This window comes from Apis florea, unplaced genomic scaffold (assembly GCF_048593485.1).
Source record: "Apis florea isolate Af1SG1 unplaced genomic scaffold, ASM4859348v1 contig_3696_pilon, whole genome shotgun sequence".
Classification (NCBI taxonomy): Eukaryota; Metazoa; Arthropoda; class Insecta; order Hymenoptera; family Apidae; genus Apis; species Apis florea.
Genome location: NW_028256809.1, coordinates 3,111,154 through 3,129,293, shown reverse-complemented (window position 1 = coordinate 3,129,293; position 18,140 = coordinate 3,111,154). Strand labels below are relative to the sequence as shown.

Below are 18,140 nucleotides of genomic sequence, written 5' to 3'. Positions count from 1 at the left end.
TTTTACGACAATTTTTTAGATAATCTACATTTATAACTTATAACTTATTATTAAGTTATATTATATAGATAATATATATATTTATTATAACTTTGTTATACATATATTATGCATTTTTCAAAATTAAACATTATTTATATATACGATTAGAAATGAACAATATTATTATAGTGTATGTGTGTTTATTCATGTTTAAAGAAATATAATTTATTTCTAATAATATTGAAATATAATAATTTATTAGAAATTAATTATGCTTTATTATATACTTATAATTTGAATCAACCGCGATTCGTTTAAATATATGAACTAATACAATAAGTTTTATATTCTTTTGTTGTGAAATTAAATGTTTGTGAATACATATATTTGTCAAAAAAAATGAGCCAATCCATTTTTCTCTAGCCCGCCCACATTTACACCTACACCCATACTGTACTTACATACATACACCCACGTATTGTTCTGCATCCTTTACTAAAAAATTTGGATCAAATCTTCTTTTGATGCTTGAGATTAATCGAAGAATTATAAAAAAATGAATAAGATTATGGATTATTATGAGAATTAATTAAAATTATTCAATAATTTCTATCTTATAAGGATAATTAATCTGAATAATTATTCTTTATATTTAAAATCAATAATTATAAAATGAATTATAAAATAAATCAATAAATATATAATTTTTCAACTATACAATATATTTTCCTTACTATTGTTAAAGAGAAAAAATTTATAGCAAAAACTTATAATCATTCTTTTTTTTATATAATATTTATTTAATTTAAAATATTTTCATATATTCCATAATATATTAATTAATCTTTAACTATTTTGTAATTATTATTTACATTTATAAGTGTGAGTGTCCTTTGCAACAAGAGACTATAATACGCATCCATTAATGATATTATGCGATGACGACATCCAAGACGTCATCGGTTATTCTACGATATAATATGAATTATATTATATTTAAAAAAAAATAAGGAAGTTTATAAAAATTTAAAATTGATAAATGATACAAAAAATTTTTAATTAGTAAAATTTTAAGTAGTAAATTTTTTTTAATTAAGCCGCTAAATTTTAACGTTCTATTACTTTTTTCTATATCCTAAGCTTTTAAAAATTTAAAAAAAAATTTAAAACTACTTAATAACATTTCAATTATTGAAAATAATGATATTCGTAACTTTGCTTATATTTAAATGGATTTAAAAATGTTATAGATAATTAAAACTAAATAAGATAATATGAATTTAATGTTTTCTACAATTTGATTCAAAAAATATTCTCTTTTAATTCTTCAGAAATTATTTATTATGCAATGACAAATTTTAAGAAATATCATGTTTCATTTACAAGACAACTTTAATATATTTCACATTCCTTGAATCCTGGTTCGACCCAGATCCTATAAATGATACATCCTGTACAGCTTGATCATATCAAAGGAGGGGAGAAAGGAGGGGAGTGTGTGATAAAGCTCAAGGAAGGGAGGGGGCAGGATGTTCTCGATCGTTAAAGCGCCACAGCGCCCCGCCACGTGATCTTCACGCCCAAAGTACTCATTCATAAATCTGAGGCTGCACTAATTCTTCATACGTCAAACAATATATGTACTTATTGTTAATGGCAAGTTTTTAAAAAGCAAAACACGATCAATGAGTAAGTCGATCGTGGCAATAACCTTTTGAAATATTTCTCCACTCATATCACTTTCATATCTATTTTCATTTATTTTTTCATACATTAATACATGTGATGTACAAATTTGAAATCATAAAAGAGTTTTTTTATTTTGAATTAAGATATTATATTAGATAAATGAATTACGATATTTATTATTTTTTTAAATTAATTTAAATTAATTAGAATTATTTTAAATCAATTATAAATTTATTGTGTATGTATTATTAAGCATTATTAATGATAGTTTGTAAATAGTTTTTGTATTGATTATTTGGCTTATTATTATTTTATTTAAATAAATTAATAATTGACATGAGTATTAAAAAAAAATTACTAAATTCAAAATTTATTTATTTGTTTGAACAAGAATAAAATATCAATATTTATTAATTTTTACCTATTATTAATTTGATACTTAACAAGTTCTACAAATATTTTTATTATATATGAACAATGAGAATTATTTTTTTGATTTTTTTAATTTTTCATGAAAAAATTTGTAAATTTAATTATTTAAATTTAATTATTGGTATCTTTATTATACTAGTAATTTATCATTCTGTTAATTTGACATCACTGGACAAATCAAATTAAGAAAATGAAAACATATCGTAAACATTTCATTCATCATTCATTCATTTACTAAATAAATAAAATTTTACGTCTTATAAATAACTATATTAAATAATAGATTGAATTAAATTTTTGATTTCATATTTTCTGATTTATTAATTTAAATATGAATCTTTATATGAATCTGATTTGTAGTACTTTTTTAAAAATATATAATTATAATTATAATTATAATTTTTTTATTATCCTCATTGATCTATATATATATCGAAAATCAATTTACAAAATAATAATCAATTTTTCAACCTTTATAGCAGAATAACTTTTAAATTTCTTTTTTATTATTTAATTTCAAAAACATTTAAAAGATAAAAATATTCAATCTAATATAATATAATATATAACAAAGAAATTATTTTCACCAACCAAATCTTTTTCTCTTAGAATCAATCTTCTCGTAAAAGATAGACTAAGATTTGTATTCCAATAAGAAATTATTTATTATTTACTATCAAATTATTACCTTTATTTTTATCCCAAACATCATTTATACGAGATGTCATTCAAGTATAATCTAAATCTTTGATTCTGTAGTCATCTATCAATCATAGATGAATTATTAATGACAATCATTCTCCATCATTTAATCAGAACAATGATTATCTCAAGATCATCGTGAACGATCGTAGTGACACCTGTTTCTCCGTAGAACGGGGAACCTGATTTGTCTGATCAACCCTACCTTGGCTGAAGGTCGTCGTTGGAGGGATATAAATAAAAGTAGAGTGACTGTGTAGCTGGACTCCTCTCGCATTGAGCGGTGGGTTCCATTCATGATTTCGCGGCGCACGCGCCCTTACACCCCTTAACATGGAAAACTCTGCCCACTATGTAGCTACTGGATTACGGTAGCTGCATGCACACGTACGCTGTGAAGAAAGGTGGCCTACGATCTATCCTCGTTCCTGGAATGCCGGCACGGGGATAAGTTTCATCCCTCGTAAGAGAAAACGCATCAGGGAATAACGGATCTACCAATGTATGTACGTATAATACACGAGTGTGATCGTTATTATAAACCATATGAATAAGTGATCATGCTTTGGTGATAGTGCTCCTAACTTTTCCTTCATATCTCGTTCATACACGAGTACATATATCATTCTCGCGTTAGAATCATCCATAGGGAGGAAACTGGATTTTATTCTTCCTCGTTGTTTGCTCATTCATTTATTCCGCACCTGGTGAATAACACGTTCGACTGGATCTCAATCCTCATTGCATATGGATACATATTGTTGCGCGCTAGTACTTCCGCGTAGTCACGTTGACACCGGAAGGAACCACGACGCCGATCTATTTCTAATTCTAAATGAAATCAATTTACAAATTTTCACAATGTTATTCATCTCGTGGAATTATTAAAATTTGCTTTATCGTAATCAGTGAGTTACCCTATATCATATCTACCTCTACATATTATTCAATATAGAAATTTCGATAAAAATAATTATCACCATAATGATAATTATTCATTCTGTGAACTCGACACATTGTGAATTGTCCTAAAAGTTGCCTGTGTCCACGAATTGTTCAATGCAGAGACGTTCGGGTGAAATCGGGTGAAAGTAGAAAGAAGGGGTGGTAGGGAGAAAGTGTAGGTAGAATGGAGGAAAACTCTTGTGTATCGGTCGTATTCGAACGTGGAAAGTATAGTGCGCGGGGGTGTGAATCACCAATTCGAATCTGGGGGGTAAAAATGCATTCCCTCGATTGGTCGAGGAAAGCTCGCTTGCCTGGCGAAACCCAGCGGCCGGGGGCTGAGCGGGGCGGCAGAGGATGCGATGGAGAGGGGCAAAGGGTGCTTGGGGATTCGAGTTTGAAACGGGATTCAGTTGGATGGTTAAATTTCAAGGGATCAGTAGTTTGACGCGTTCTAAGCAATTTCGTTTACCATCTTGGAGAGCACGTGTGTAGTAGCACGTCCAACTATAATATCTTTAGTGCTTCTACACATCTAATCGAATTCCGATACGTGAATTTGATTGGTATGTAACGAGTGGACAATTTTTCAAAAAATTAATTTATTTTGTCTACGTAACACGTGCTCTCCATTTTTTTTTTTCCCTTTTTGTAAATTCGATACCAGAATCAATTGGTGCTTTCCTGATCAAGTTAACGGCACATCTTGTAGAAAGTTTCATCGTATCAAAGGTATTTATATTTTATATCATATATATATATTTTTCTATTATTATTATATTATAATTTTCTTTCTTTTTCGTTTTGTTTTTATATATATATATTTTTTGGATCATTAAATGAGATAAAATGAATACGATATACACTCTATAGCTGAAAATAAATGAGAAAGCGTACGATCGCAATGAAACGAAAGTGAAAACGATCTCATCGATTTCTTGATTCCCGGTCAGTTTAAACGTATTGTTATAAATATTATGATAGCTAAAATAGAACGACAAAGGACGATAATTAGGCAGATCGTGGGTCGCTTGTCACTCGAAACCATGTATTCGTTTACATTCTTGTATATTTGTGTCGTAAAGTGTTCTTTTCGGACGACATTGAAATTCGAACGAGAGGGAAAGTATCTACGACGGCGTTGCCCGACGAAATTTGGAAAGTTTGTTTATTTCGTCGGTTCATCAAGTACGCCACTCGATTTATGTAGATATTTTCTTTCTAATATTTAACCGTTAATTTTTTTTTTTTTTTGATCGAATATTTCAATTTTATATATATCCAATTTATTTATTTTAAAGTACCTAAACATAATCTATAAATGACTTTCTATAATATTATTTGAAGAAAAGTCGAAGATAAATTGAATTTTTAAAATTATTAAAATTTATTAAATTTTTATTTTTTAGATAAAATAAAATTATATGTTTAAGTATAAACATCAAAATTTTATACAATAAAAAATTCTTGAAAATTTGGTAAATTTTGAAATTGTATAAAATTTTTATTTTAATTGTGTATATATACTCGTACAATATTTCATAAATGCGCATGTCCATAAGTTTTTCTTTATTTAAATATTAAATTTCTTTTTTACTGAATTTTTCGATATATTCGTATTTTATTTTTTATTTTAATTTTTAATGTATATTGAGAATAATATTTTTTATTTAAATAAAAATTTATAAATTGGATTATGTTTAATATATACTTGCTTAAACAAAACCCGAAAATACGGAATTTATGTAGATAAATCTTATCTATATCTATAGTTACTTTTTGCTATATTCTAAGCATTTCTAGAATTTCTATACGATGCGTATAGAAAATTGTAATAAAATAAAAAATAGGAATATAAGTTTAAAATTAAAATTAAAAGTTAAAATTTCACAAAAACAAATTTTTTATATTTTTATATTTTCATTATTAATTATTAAAAATAAATAATACATGTTCATAAGATGGTTTTATTAACAAATAATAAAATTATATTTAGAATTAAAATTGAAAGAAAAAAGTTAATGGCACGAAATAAGAAAAATAAAATATTTTCATAGATATATTTTCCATAAAATAAACACCCTATACATATATTTTTAATAGCCCAAATAGAAAATATTTTGGTAATCTTGTTTCTATTTTCTTTTCTTTATATTGTTTCAAATATCAGTTTAAAATTCAAATCTTACATAAACAAATTTTTCAAATTCTTGGTATAGCGACAAGCAGCTGCTTATCTGCTTTTCCTCAGGATTTTTCTAGACGTTAGACATTATTGGTAGATGACAGATACTTCACTTTCTCTTTCTTTTTGACCCTCGGAAAGAATAGCAGGTCTAACCTTGGTCGCCATGGCGATTTCAAGGATAGCACCCTCTAACTGCTGCAGGCCAGCTGCTGGAAAAACGGAAAAAGGAAAAGTTTGCAGGCCAATGTGTAGCATTTTTGTTCGAAACTGCCTGTAAAGACAGACGCCTCTATCCCATTGTAGGAAACCCAACCGTGATTCTTACTATACTATAGTTACAGTGAACAAGATCCAACCGACATTTGGACGTTGATAAATTTGTGCAGGCTTAGGGTAAATGATTTTACTTTTAATATTATAAATGTTATAACATCATTATTATTTTAAAATAATTTCTTTCTATATTATTTTAATATATTAATTTTTATTTTCATTATTATGTGTATATTTATTTATTATATATTAATTTTTTATAAATATTATTTATTATTTTTACCTTCATATTTTGAATCTCTAATTAAAATTTAAAGTGTAATGAAAAAATTTAACGAAGATATTTGTTTATTCGATATTATTTACAACAGTTCATATTAGTTACAATAGTTTAATGATAGATTCGATTTCAGTATAACTATTTAATTATACAAACATTAGAACATATATAGGTCATATAATATTTTCATTTATTAATAAAAAAAATTTAAATTTAAATTTCTGTATTTAACATTTAGTTTTCATAATATTATATAAATATAAATAATTGAAATTAAAATTTTGTTATTGGATATTGTTATTGGAAGAAAAAAATTTATTTACATAAGAACTTCGTGTATTTAAAATATCTTTCAAATTTAAATATATAAATATTTCATTACAGTTAATAAAAATAATAGTTTCGAATTATTAATTTCAAGAAACTTACATTATTTTTAATATTGCATCAAAATTTCAAATTAATCGTATTATAGTTTAAAAAAAATATCATTTATATATAATATTCAATAATATCATTTATCTTAAATTTATTTTTTTCTATCATTAATGTATTATTTTTATATCTAGTTCATTACTAATTTCTTGTTTTTTATATTTAGATATATATTTTTAAATTTTTGTTCATATAGTATTAGCTAATGTAATAATTAAATATATATTTATATACTGATGTTGATATAACATGTGATTATTTTTAAACTATGCAATTCTTCTCTATTTCTTTCTATTTTTTGAAATTTTTTTATTTTATCTAAAAATATTTTTATTTATGTTATACATGTTATTTTTTTAATTATAATTATAATTATAATTTTTTAATTTTAATTATAATTTATTGATGAGATAAAATAATGATAATCTAAAGATTAATCAATTTAAAACTTTGAAAATTGAATTTCCAAAAATATTTTTTTAATTCATTAACGAGATAAAAATAATTTTTTCTCTTATTCTCTACTTAATTTTAAATATTTATTAATATATTCAGAATAAAAAATTTTTTTATTTTTTTAACCAAACTTTTTATATATACCAAAATAATTTTTATTTATTTTTTGCAATATTCTTTTATTTTTTTTAATGTAAAATAATAAAGATATTTGCATATTAATAACCTTTTCAAATTATTATACATTTTATTGTTTATTCAAATTTTATATAAATTATTGAGTAAGTTATTAATAAATCATTAATATTTAAAAGTGATTGATCTTTTTTCTGCGAAACATTTAATAATTAATAATTTAATTAAAATGAAAAATGAATGAAATGCAATAAAAATTTATTCTGATATTCAACTAAAATATTGATAAAATTTTAATAAATCTAATTTTTTACATATATGATATGTAAATATATTTAATATATAAATACACACGTGCATATATATCTATCCCATTTGCATAGTAATTTACATTTTTGATTAATTAAGTTATTATTATAATTTCAAAATCAAATTATACATTAAAACAAAATATTGACTTTTATATCAAATATTTAATTTTGTTCCAATTGTAGAATAAATATAAATTTTAAATAATTAAAAAGAAAAATCTATCGATGCATTTACATTATGTGAAAAATTTAAAAATATAATTTAAAATAAATATGTATAAATGTACGCAATATGTATTAATAAGTTTTTAAATTATAATTATAATAATAAATGCACATTATATCTAACATATTTTCCAAAATATACTTTGATTATACTTTGATTAAATAATATAATATTATATTATATATATATTTGATGAAAAAATAATGTAACAATTAATGAATCTTATAGGTATATAATAAGAAAACAGATATACAATTGAAAACTAATTAATAAAGTTCTATCAAGCGGTGAAGTTTCATTCACACAGTCAGTATTGAGTTCGTTATATGAGATTTCACATTTATGAAGGCAACACGAGTCATTTCCCTTCCAGATTAATATCGGATTTGAAATGCACGTTAAATTAAAAAACTGGAAACACTCATGTATGTTAAATTCTTAAACGATATTATTACATCTCATTAAAGATTTCTTCTCACTATATAAATTTAAAATAAAAATTAAATAAATTTTTAAATGCAATTTAAATGAATTATATTTTTTATTTTTTATTATAAATTATTTTTTATTATAAATTTTTTTTATTATAAATTACTCTTTATTATAATTATTTCTTTCTAATAATCTTTATTATAAATTAATATTTTAGAATTTAATTATTAGTTTTATGATAATAAAAGTAATTCTTTTACAATATTTTAATAATTATTTATGTTGAATTAAGTTATATATAAAAAAATAGTATATGTTTCAAGAAATTTTAATACTAATTTTTAAAACTGAAACAAGAGTAAATTATATATTTTAATTTTCTTTTAAGTTCGCGGTCTATCCTTGAGTAGGTAAACTATGGGACACGCAAAAATTGTGTAAAATTTCTTTTTTATATCACTTGCTTCACTTCAACGACAATAAAATATTGACTATATATAATCATATATAGAATTATTTTTATATACTTTCCTAAAAGATCGATAAAAATTGCAAGGTTATAAATTTTTATTGAAACAAAATTCTTTCTCTCCTATAGAAGTCTCGATATTCAAGCAACTATTACTCGAACGGATGAAGAATGTTACGATTAGAAGCAGATTGAAACATTCATTTAGAAATATAGTACATGATACGTGTGTATACTTACATCGAATTTCCTACTGTTATTGATTTCTGCGAGGTCCCACCAATGGAAGCGGGACCCCATTTCTCGATCCCTGAACTGAAAAGGGTATCACAGTTCTTCCCTGTTCACGACTTGTATGATGACCTTGAACCAGCTGTGCAGGGGTGTTCCGTCTTTGAAACTGGAACAAGGGGACATCCGTACGATTCAAAATACTTTTCCGTTGACTCTCTTATGAATGGTTTTGATTTAAGTTCGTAATTTATAACATTGTAACGTGTTTAATATTTTTTCTTATACTTATTTATAATTTATAGATTTTATGATTTTTAAAAAATTGAAATTTATATATAATAGCTATATTGTATAATTTTAAGAGGAAAATATTTATAGAAATATTTATAATTTTTATAGGAACAATGTGAAAATCATTGTATGTAATTTGTATATTATTAATGTTAGGATTTTGTAGATTTATTTTTATGATCTTATTGATTTTTTTGAATTATTTGGTGAGTGAGTATAGAAATATATATGTATATGTAAGACAGAGTTCGGTTACCTTTGGGGGATGTATTGAGGGTAACGTACTTTCATAATAGTGATATGAAAGTTTCTTGAAGTAGGATAAAAATGATTAATTATTAGATAGTAATATAATAAATTATAAAATTATGGTTATCAATTTGATAAAAAGTAAATAATAAAAAATAATTTTTTCATAATAAGTTACAAAATTTCTATCTAATTTTTCGTGTTATATAATTTTCAAAAATTGCAAAGTAAACATTTCAGAGAAAAATGAAATAATATAAATTAAAAATTATTTTAAATCATTTAAAATTGATATAATATCAATTATATTAAATTTTTTTTATTGCAAATTAATTTAATAAAATTATACCATAAATAACTATTAATTTATAACTAATAATTTTGTACTCATTCATTTTGTAAAATAAAATAATAAAATAGTGAAAAGTCAATTTATTTTATAGAATAATAATTTTTACGATTTAATATGATTTAATTTTTTTATAAAGCTTTATATCTTTAAAAATAATAAATATTCTTAGTATTATGAATTTTGTAATTAGAATTCTATCTAAAATAGATAGCTAAATTTGAAGAAAATAGAGTTAAATTAAGTAAACTTTATCATATTGATAATTTAAATTTTTGTTTTAGGTGAAAGTATCACAACGAGACATCTCAACATCGAATTTCTGTACGGCTTTTAATTACACACTTTACAATGAATAATAGCCAAAATTATAATCAGGGAATGAATTTCTTTGGAAATTATGCTACGCCAGAAAGGGAACAAGATGCGAACGCAGATCAACAACAGGTACAAATCTTATTTATACTTTATTATTTTTTAAATAATAAGATTTATTAAATTTACATTATAATTTAATTTATTTTAGGCGAACAATCAATATCAGTCGTTCGCTAAATCTGGTTATTCTAATGCAAGTTCACCAGACACTTCCTCCGGAAGCAGTAGTAACTCTCAATGTTGCAGTCAATCTCCAGAAAATTTTAACGTAGACTCATTAATTAATACACTATTACAAGTTGTAAACAGTGATACTTTTAATGTACCAAATTCTTGTAACGCCATTCAATTGTCGCAAAATGGAATGCCAACTAACAATAGATGTAGTGATTGTACTGACACACTTTGTAATTCATGTTCTAATCGAATTTTGGTGAGTATATTTTTATTTATTAATATTTTTATTAATATGTAAAAAATCTGAATAAAACTAACACTTATTTTTAAAATGGTTTAAAATTTTTTTCTGATACTATTTAATTTTTAACTATTTTAAAATAATCCACAATTATTGTTAAATTATATCATTGATCATTAAAAGATATTCAAATTAAATTTATTGTAATTGAATTGTAATTAATTGAATTCAACAATCTTTTTTTTTTAATAGAATCCTCCGGAATTAAATCAAGAAAATGAATATAATTATAATAATACACCGGAAATATCGAGTCCAATAATGAATGTACCAAGTATGATTCCTCCAAGATTACCATTTTACTGCGATCTTCATCGTGATGGCCAAAAATTTTATTGCCAAACTTGTAGCAAACCTTTTTGCGTTGATTGTGAATTTCATTTCCATCATGTACATGTCACTATAAATTTGATGGATGCTATAGAAGGTGCTGGAATTCAAGCGAATCAAGTATTAAAAGAAGCTAGACTTGGAATAACAATACTCAGGGAAGAGTTAGATGCTATTCAAGTAAGTTCCTATTAATTATTATTTTCGTAATATTATTGCTTTGAAAATTTATTTATGATACACGTTATAAAAAAAGATTAGAATGTTTGAGAAATGTTTATTGAATATTACAAAATAATTTCTATATTTGTATCTATAAATTTTGAAATTTTTTACTTTTACAGATAGCTGCAGAAATATTGGAACAAAAAGCAAGACAGGCAGCTGCAGATGTGATGCTATGTGTCAGAAGAGTAGCTTCTGCGTTAGAGGCGAGAGAAAAAGAATTGTTAGGTAGAATTGAAAAAGCTAAACTTATCAAATTTAGCGCGCTAAAAGCAAGAGACGAGGGTATTAGGATTGGAATATCTCGATTGACAAGGGCTGCTGATAAACTTACCGAAGCAATGGAATCGAAAATTTTGGCCAGTAATCCATTGAATTTATTCCTCACTAAAGATATGGCTTCAGCAGAGGTATTTATTAATCAAATCAAATATATTAGTTAATGGTTAATCGATATTCCTATATAAAATAATTTTTCCAATAACAAACATTTTATCAACAACATTTTTTCAATATTGTTCATCAGACTATTTTTGAAAAGAAATGAATTAGTAAAAACCATTAACTTTTTCACTACTAATATTTTATCGATGATTTAAAATTGGTATTCATTAATGTCAATTATAACAATTAAATTAGTGCATATGAAATGTCGTTTTCTCACATCTTGAAATTAATATATGCATATCATGTTTTTTTTGCTCGATTTTTAGGAATATGGAATTTTTTTCTTATTAATTATTAAGACATTATATATATTATAATGGTGATCATTTCTGATTGCTGCTTATCTTTTCAGAACAAGTTGGAATGTTACACAATATGATTCATGATATATTATTTTAGATTCGTAATTAATTATACAATAAATTGATAAATACTTTTTATATTATAATAATTATTTTATATATACGTATGATTAATTACGATTATCTTTACACTCTTAAAAGAAAATTCTTTTCTAATTTTAATAAAATCTTGTGTGTATATATAAGCATATTATGAGAAAAATCTCTTGATGAAATTGAATCTTTATTTTTTCATGCATTTTTTGAATGTAATTTGAAAATATTTTTTTCTTCACAGGATGATAGAGCTTGAACACGGGATTGAAACTTGAATATTTTATCTAAAATTTTACTTTATTCTGCATTATTATCTATTATATACATACTAATCTTTTATATATCCATAAAATTCAATTTCATTCAAAGAGAAAAGTTTCCTTGAAAAGAAAAGAATTTTCATTGATATCAATAACACAACTGCTAATTGAATTCGTGTAAGATATATTTTTCTGATTGATTGATTGTATGTATATTATATTATTTTGCAATCATTTGGGGAAAAAAATAAACAAAACAGATGAATGAATTAATTCAAAAAGATAAATAAAAATAGAAGGAAATAATAGATAATAGAAGTAGTAAAAATTAGAAGAAATTTGTGAAGAATTCTTCTTCAATTTTAAAAATAGTATAGATAATAAATGAAATTATGTATATGTTATTTTAAGTAATCTAAATTTCTAAGTTTCAAATTTTATTTGATAAAGACGACATTTTATTTGTTCTTACATAACTTGTGCTTTTAGAATTTCCATATGGCTGTTGTAGCTGTAGTGAAAGAGTTAGAGGTTAGTACATATTTAGTATAGACAATATATATTAATTAATAGATTATTCTTTTTTAGTTTTTCTATTATAAATTTTCTAAATAATGTAAGATTCTATTTTATTTATTTTATTCAAGTTTATTTAAATTTAAAACTAAATATTTTTTAATTACAGATTAAACTATTATTTAATAGATTAATTAATGAATTTTTTAAATAGTAATACTTAATATTACTAATATTATAAATTTCGTAAATGTAACATAAATTTTGTTTTACTATTCTTTACATTCTTTGATTTAATTCTTAACAATATACATACAGTATTTTATAATTATTTACGGTATACTAATTCATCTTCATCAAATACAGATATTTCGTATTCACCAAAGTCAACAATCGCTACCCTCGCAAGAAGAAAATTGGATCTCGTTCAATGGTTTAGAGGGTACTATAATGAATGCTATCGCAAATCTTGGCGCTGTAGCAGTAAATAATCCAGGCCCCATAGGAGATCGGCGCCCTGTAAGAGGCCGTGGAAATTCGCCTCAATTGTTCCTTAGACAAATAGCCAGCGCTCCAGTACCTAGAGGGAGACCAATTCCTTCGAATAGTTATCCAGTCGTAGTCAGGATGGATCGCAATTCCCAATCGTCCGTGACTCCGCTGAGAATAATTGGGAATGACGGCGATGCCCAAGATAATCTGTGCCGCCCCTGGGGCATTGCGTGTGATAGAGAGGGGCATATTATTGTTGCGGATAGATCGAACAATCGAATACAGATCTATTTCCAAGATGGTTCCTTCTTAAGAAGATTCGGTACACATGGTACCGCACCAGGACAATTTGATCGTCCTGCCGGCGTAGCGGTTGATGCCCGGCGTCGAATAGTCGTGGCAGACAAGGATAACCATCGTATACAGGTAATTGATGAATCACAGCAATAATAATTGTTCAATCCGCAATTATTCTCTTATTTTTTTTCTTTTAAAACTTGACTATCATTATTATAAGTTAGACAAACTTATAAATATATTCGTATCAAAATGTTTTAATTATATTTATGTTTTATTGTTATTTAATACTTTTTTAGTAATTTTTTTAATCATGTTTTTAAAAAAAAATATTTTGTCCGTTTGATTTAAGTACTATTACTTATTATTTTCCAATATGAAAATTGTAACTTATTAATGAAAAAAAAAATCAATTCAGCAACATTAAAGAAATCTCTATTAATTTATATTGGTTTCTTATTTATTGCTACCTCAGTTTCCATCTTGTCAAAACCTTGCCTTCCATCTAGACAACATCTGCTTCTTAATCTTTTTAGATCAAAATTAATTTAAATTTATTTTATTAAATTCTTGTTACCTTCAAAATTTACCTTTCTTGTTATCTTCGAAATTTACACCATTTCCTCGTTACTTTCCAGGTGTTGACGATGGAAGGCCTATTTCTTTTATGTTTCGGCGAAAAAGGCTGTCGTGCCGGCCAATTCAATTATCCTTGGGATGTGGCGGCGAACTCCGAATGCCAGATAGTCGTATCTGACACAAGAAACCATCGCGTCCAATTATTCAGTCCCGAAGGTGTTTTTCTTCGTAAATACGGCTACGAATCCGCCCCGAACATGTGGAAACACTTCGACTCGCCACGCGGAGTGGCGTTCAATCCTGATGGCAACGTCGTCACCACGGATTTTAATAATCATAGACTAGTGATAATTGATTCCGACTTCGTGCATGCTCGGGTATTAGAATGCGAAAGTCCAGGTGCTCCGAAACAGTTCCTAAGACCGCAAGGTCTGGTGATCGATGACGAAGGCAATATAATTGTAGCCGATTCTAGAAACCATCGTATACAAATATTTGATTCGACTGGAACGTTACAATGGCGATTCGGTAATTATGGTAAAGATGACAATGAAATGGACAGACCATCCGGAATAGCTTTATGCCCAGATGGTAGGATCGTTATCGTTGATTTCGGCAATAATCGAGTTCTTCTTATTTAAAATGATCTGTTCATTGGTTGTGGTTGAATGAGTGAGATGACGGAATGATTGGGAGAAAGATTTTATACAAACGTTGAAAAATGTAAAAAAAAAAAAAAAAAAGAAAAAAAAATTTATCCTATATGACAGTAATTGCAAGAAGCGACGTTAATGTTTTTCTCGATTTTAGATGTATAAGCGTATGACGCTTAAAACCCTCGAACAAGTGTTAGATGCAATATTTTCCTACTAATATGTATATAAATATGGAAATCCGTATAAGTTCCTTTCGAAACTTCGGGTTTTCTCTTGAGTGCCAAGAAATCAAGTACAAAGAGGAAAAAAAAAAAAAGAAAAAGAAAGATGTCCTTTTTCGTTTTGAAATCATATCCTTATGAATGTTTCACATTAGCAGAGAAATATTATTTTCATATTATTTGTACGCAATTATTCGTTGTCTATAATTCGTGGTTTGAATGATAAGAAGAGAAAACAGAAAAGTGATGAGTGATGAAGGAAAACGAGAAAGGATTTTTAAGGGTATTTGTTTATCAGTATTCGAATTGTATTTATCACTATTTTTTAAGATTGAGAGGATTATTGGGAAAGATTATAGAATGTAATTTTCCAATGATTCATAAATTATAATCTATCATATGTTATTTTTATTAGTAAAACGACGAAACATGTTTTCTAAATTATTTTTCTGAACAACGATTGCAAATAAAAATGCAAAACGATATTAAAAATATTAACGAATAAATAAATTTATCTACTTCAGTATTCGATCGAAATACTCACTAGGATCGAAAATTCGAGAATAATGCAATAAAAGTGAGAGAAAATTATATTATATATAAAGAAAAATAGTTACTATTTTTTAAAAAAATATGACTATTATCTCTGTTATATCAAACATCTTTGCAGGATAAGATGTCCTCGTAAGATATCTGATGTAACGAAGAAGATATTTCTTTTAAACAGTTAATTTTTGTTTTTTTTTTTTTTTATTATACTTTATTTGAAAAAAAATTTTTTAATATTTCGGAACAGTTAATTATTTTATATGAATCTTTTTTTATATATTAATTATTTTTACAGTCTTACTTTTTTTATATTTTGATTATAATTTTTTTTTATATATATATATATATAAAAATATATGAAAAAAATATCTTGATCGTTGTGTGATTAAACGACATTCTATTACAAAGTAACAGTATACAATACTATTGTGACCAGAGTCGTAAAAATGTTTAACTATTTATATAAATTAACAATATTGTCTCCTGTTATTTAATACATATGGAGACTAAAATGCAATTTTGAATTAAGAGGTACCTACGTGTGCATGATCGTTGCGGTTAAAGAGTTTGTTTTTATGAGTGTATGTAATCAAAAAGAAATGCGAATGACACGAATAAATTGTAAGTGTATCCAGATAAATGCTACAAACCAAAAAAGAGATAACAATTAATACAAAATAACGCAAAAAGAAAAAAATGGAAAGTATTACGTAAAAGTGAGTGAGATCGTATTTTAACGATACAACACATTATCAAACAAATTCAAAATCACATTGTAATCATATTTTTAACATATCATACTTCGAAAACATTCTTTCAATTTTACATTACTATATTTCTGGTGCAAGCATGCGTAATTGAACAAAACTTATTGCCATTATTATTACGTCCATGATAATTATCAATATTATTAACTTCAATATTATTTTTATCATTTCTTTTTTTGTATTAACGATTATGACTAGTATGAACATTGTTATTATTGTCACTGTAATAATAAACTTAGTCATATTTGTTAATACAAAAATTTCATCGATATCAACATTTATAAAAAAAAGAAAACAATACAAAACTTCATCTAACATTTACAATACATAAAATATGAGTTTTACACAATAATATAAAAATCTAATATGTGTTTTCAAGAAAAAAATTACTGTCGCATTCGATTTTAGTTTAATATTAATAGAACTGAAATAAGATATTAGTTACATTTGTACAATATAAGACTGAGCTAAGACTGATTTAACACAATAACAGATTTTGTTCCTCGTTTATTTTTATACCACGACTGAGTTGAATGATTTGTATTTGAATGCCTATTTTAATATTATGTTCACAAGTATAATTGAAAAATTTTATATATTCAGTAATAATTTTATTGGCTTAACATTTATGTAATATGCAAAATTTTTTATTGTTTGACATATTTATTTTCTTTCTTTTAATAAAGTGATATATTAAAAAAAAATATATTTATTAGTTTAATATAATACTTTACACTTTGATAATCAATCAATCAATCAATCAATCAATCAATCAATCAATCAATCACAATATTATAATAAATTGTTTTAAGAACTAGGTAGAAACATCTTCAAAAAATATAATTAAAAACTTAAAAAAAAGGTAGTAAATTTCTTAAAAGAAAACTATTTTGGCTATTATTATGCTAAACATAATAACAACAAATAATAAGTCAGTAAGTTTTAAAACTTGTTGAAGAAGTTTCTACATTTGAGAAGTGATTTATCGAAAAAGTTTTTACAGAAAGTAATTTCATCATATTGCAATGTATAGCATTATGACATGTGGCAATAATGTTAATCGTGTCATAAAACGATTTTATTAATAAAATATGCTTGTATGACACATTTTTATCGTAAAGCTATGTCTATAGACAAAGATTAAGTTAAGTTTTGAACATGTACCTCCCACTCAATTATCATATAAAATATGAATCAAACAGTAGTAAATCATATATGTATTTTTGATTAAATATTTCTCAAAAGAATTTAGCTTATTGTATAAGAGCAGAGCAGATATTTAATAGCTTATATAAAACAGAGCAGACATCAAATGTTTGCATTTCAAAAGCTCGTATAAATTTATTTATTTTTGTGCAAGATATTGAATTGATGCAAAGATTTTGTTATAATTTTTTATATTGCAACTGATTAATGCTATAATGAATTCAATATTGTATGTACTTATATTATCTATTATTCCTATAAAT

General features: G+C 24.9%; 1 protein-coding gene across 2 annotated transcripts; it reads left to right on the top strand.

Moving 5' to 3' along the window:
* The first annotated feature begins 3,185 nt into the window (after window positions 1–3,185).
* Window positions 3,186–16,143, top strand: wech (tripartite motif containing 71 protein wech). Of its 2 annotated transcripts, XM_086914657.1 has the most exons (8): window positions 3,186–3,311; window positions 10,363–10,525; window positions 10,605–10,889; window positions 11,127–11,444; window positions 11,609–11,899; window positions 13,084–13,125; window positions 13,477–14,028; window positions 14,538–16,143. In XM_086914657.1, exons 2-8 carry the CDS (start codon window positions 10,430–10,432, stop codon window positions 15,117–15,119), a joined length of 2,166 nt encoding a protein of 721 aa, XP_086770783.1. In that variant the 5' UTR covers window positions 3,186–3,311; window positions 10,363–10,429; the 3' UTR covers window positions 15,120–16,143. The 2 variants fall into 2 exon arrangements, with proteins under 2 accessions (XP_086770783.1, XP_086770784.1); XM_086914658.1 differs by lacking the exon at window positions 13,084–13,125.
* The last annotated feature ends 1,997 nt before the right edge of the window (window positions 16,144–18,140 follow it).

Coding starts and splice junctions, on each gene's coding strand:
- wech (XM_086914657.1), top strand. CDS start 10,430: ATGAATAATAGCCAAAATTATAATCAGGGAATGAATTTCTTTGGAAAT. Junction 10,526..10,604: donor CGAACGCAGATCAACAACAG/GTACAAATCTTA, acceptor AATTTATTTTAG/GCGAACAATCAATATCAGTC. Junction 11,445..11,608: donor AAGAGTTAGATGCTATTCAA/GTAAGTTCCTAT, acceptor TTACTTTTACAG/ATAGCTGCAGAAATATTGGA.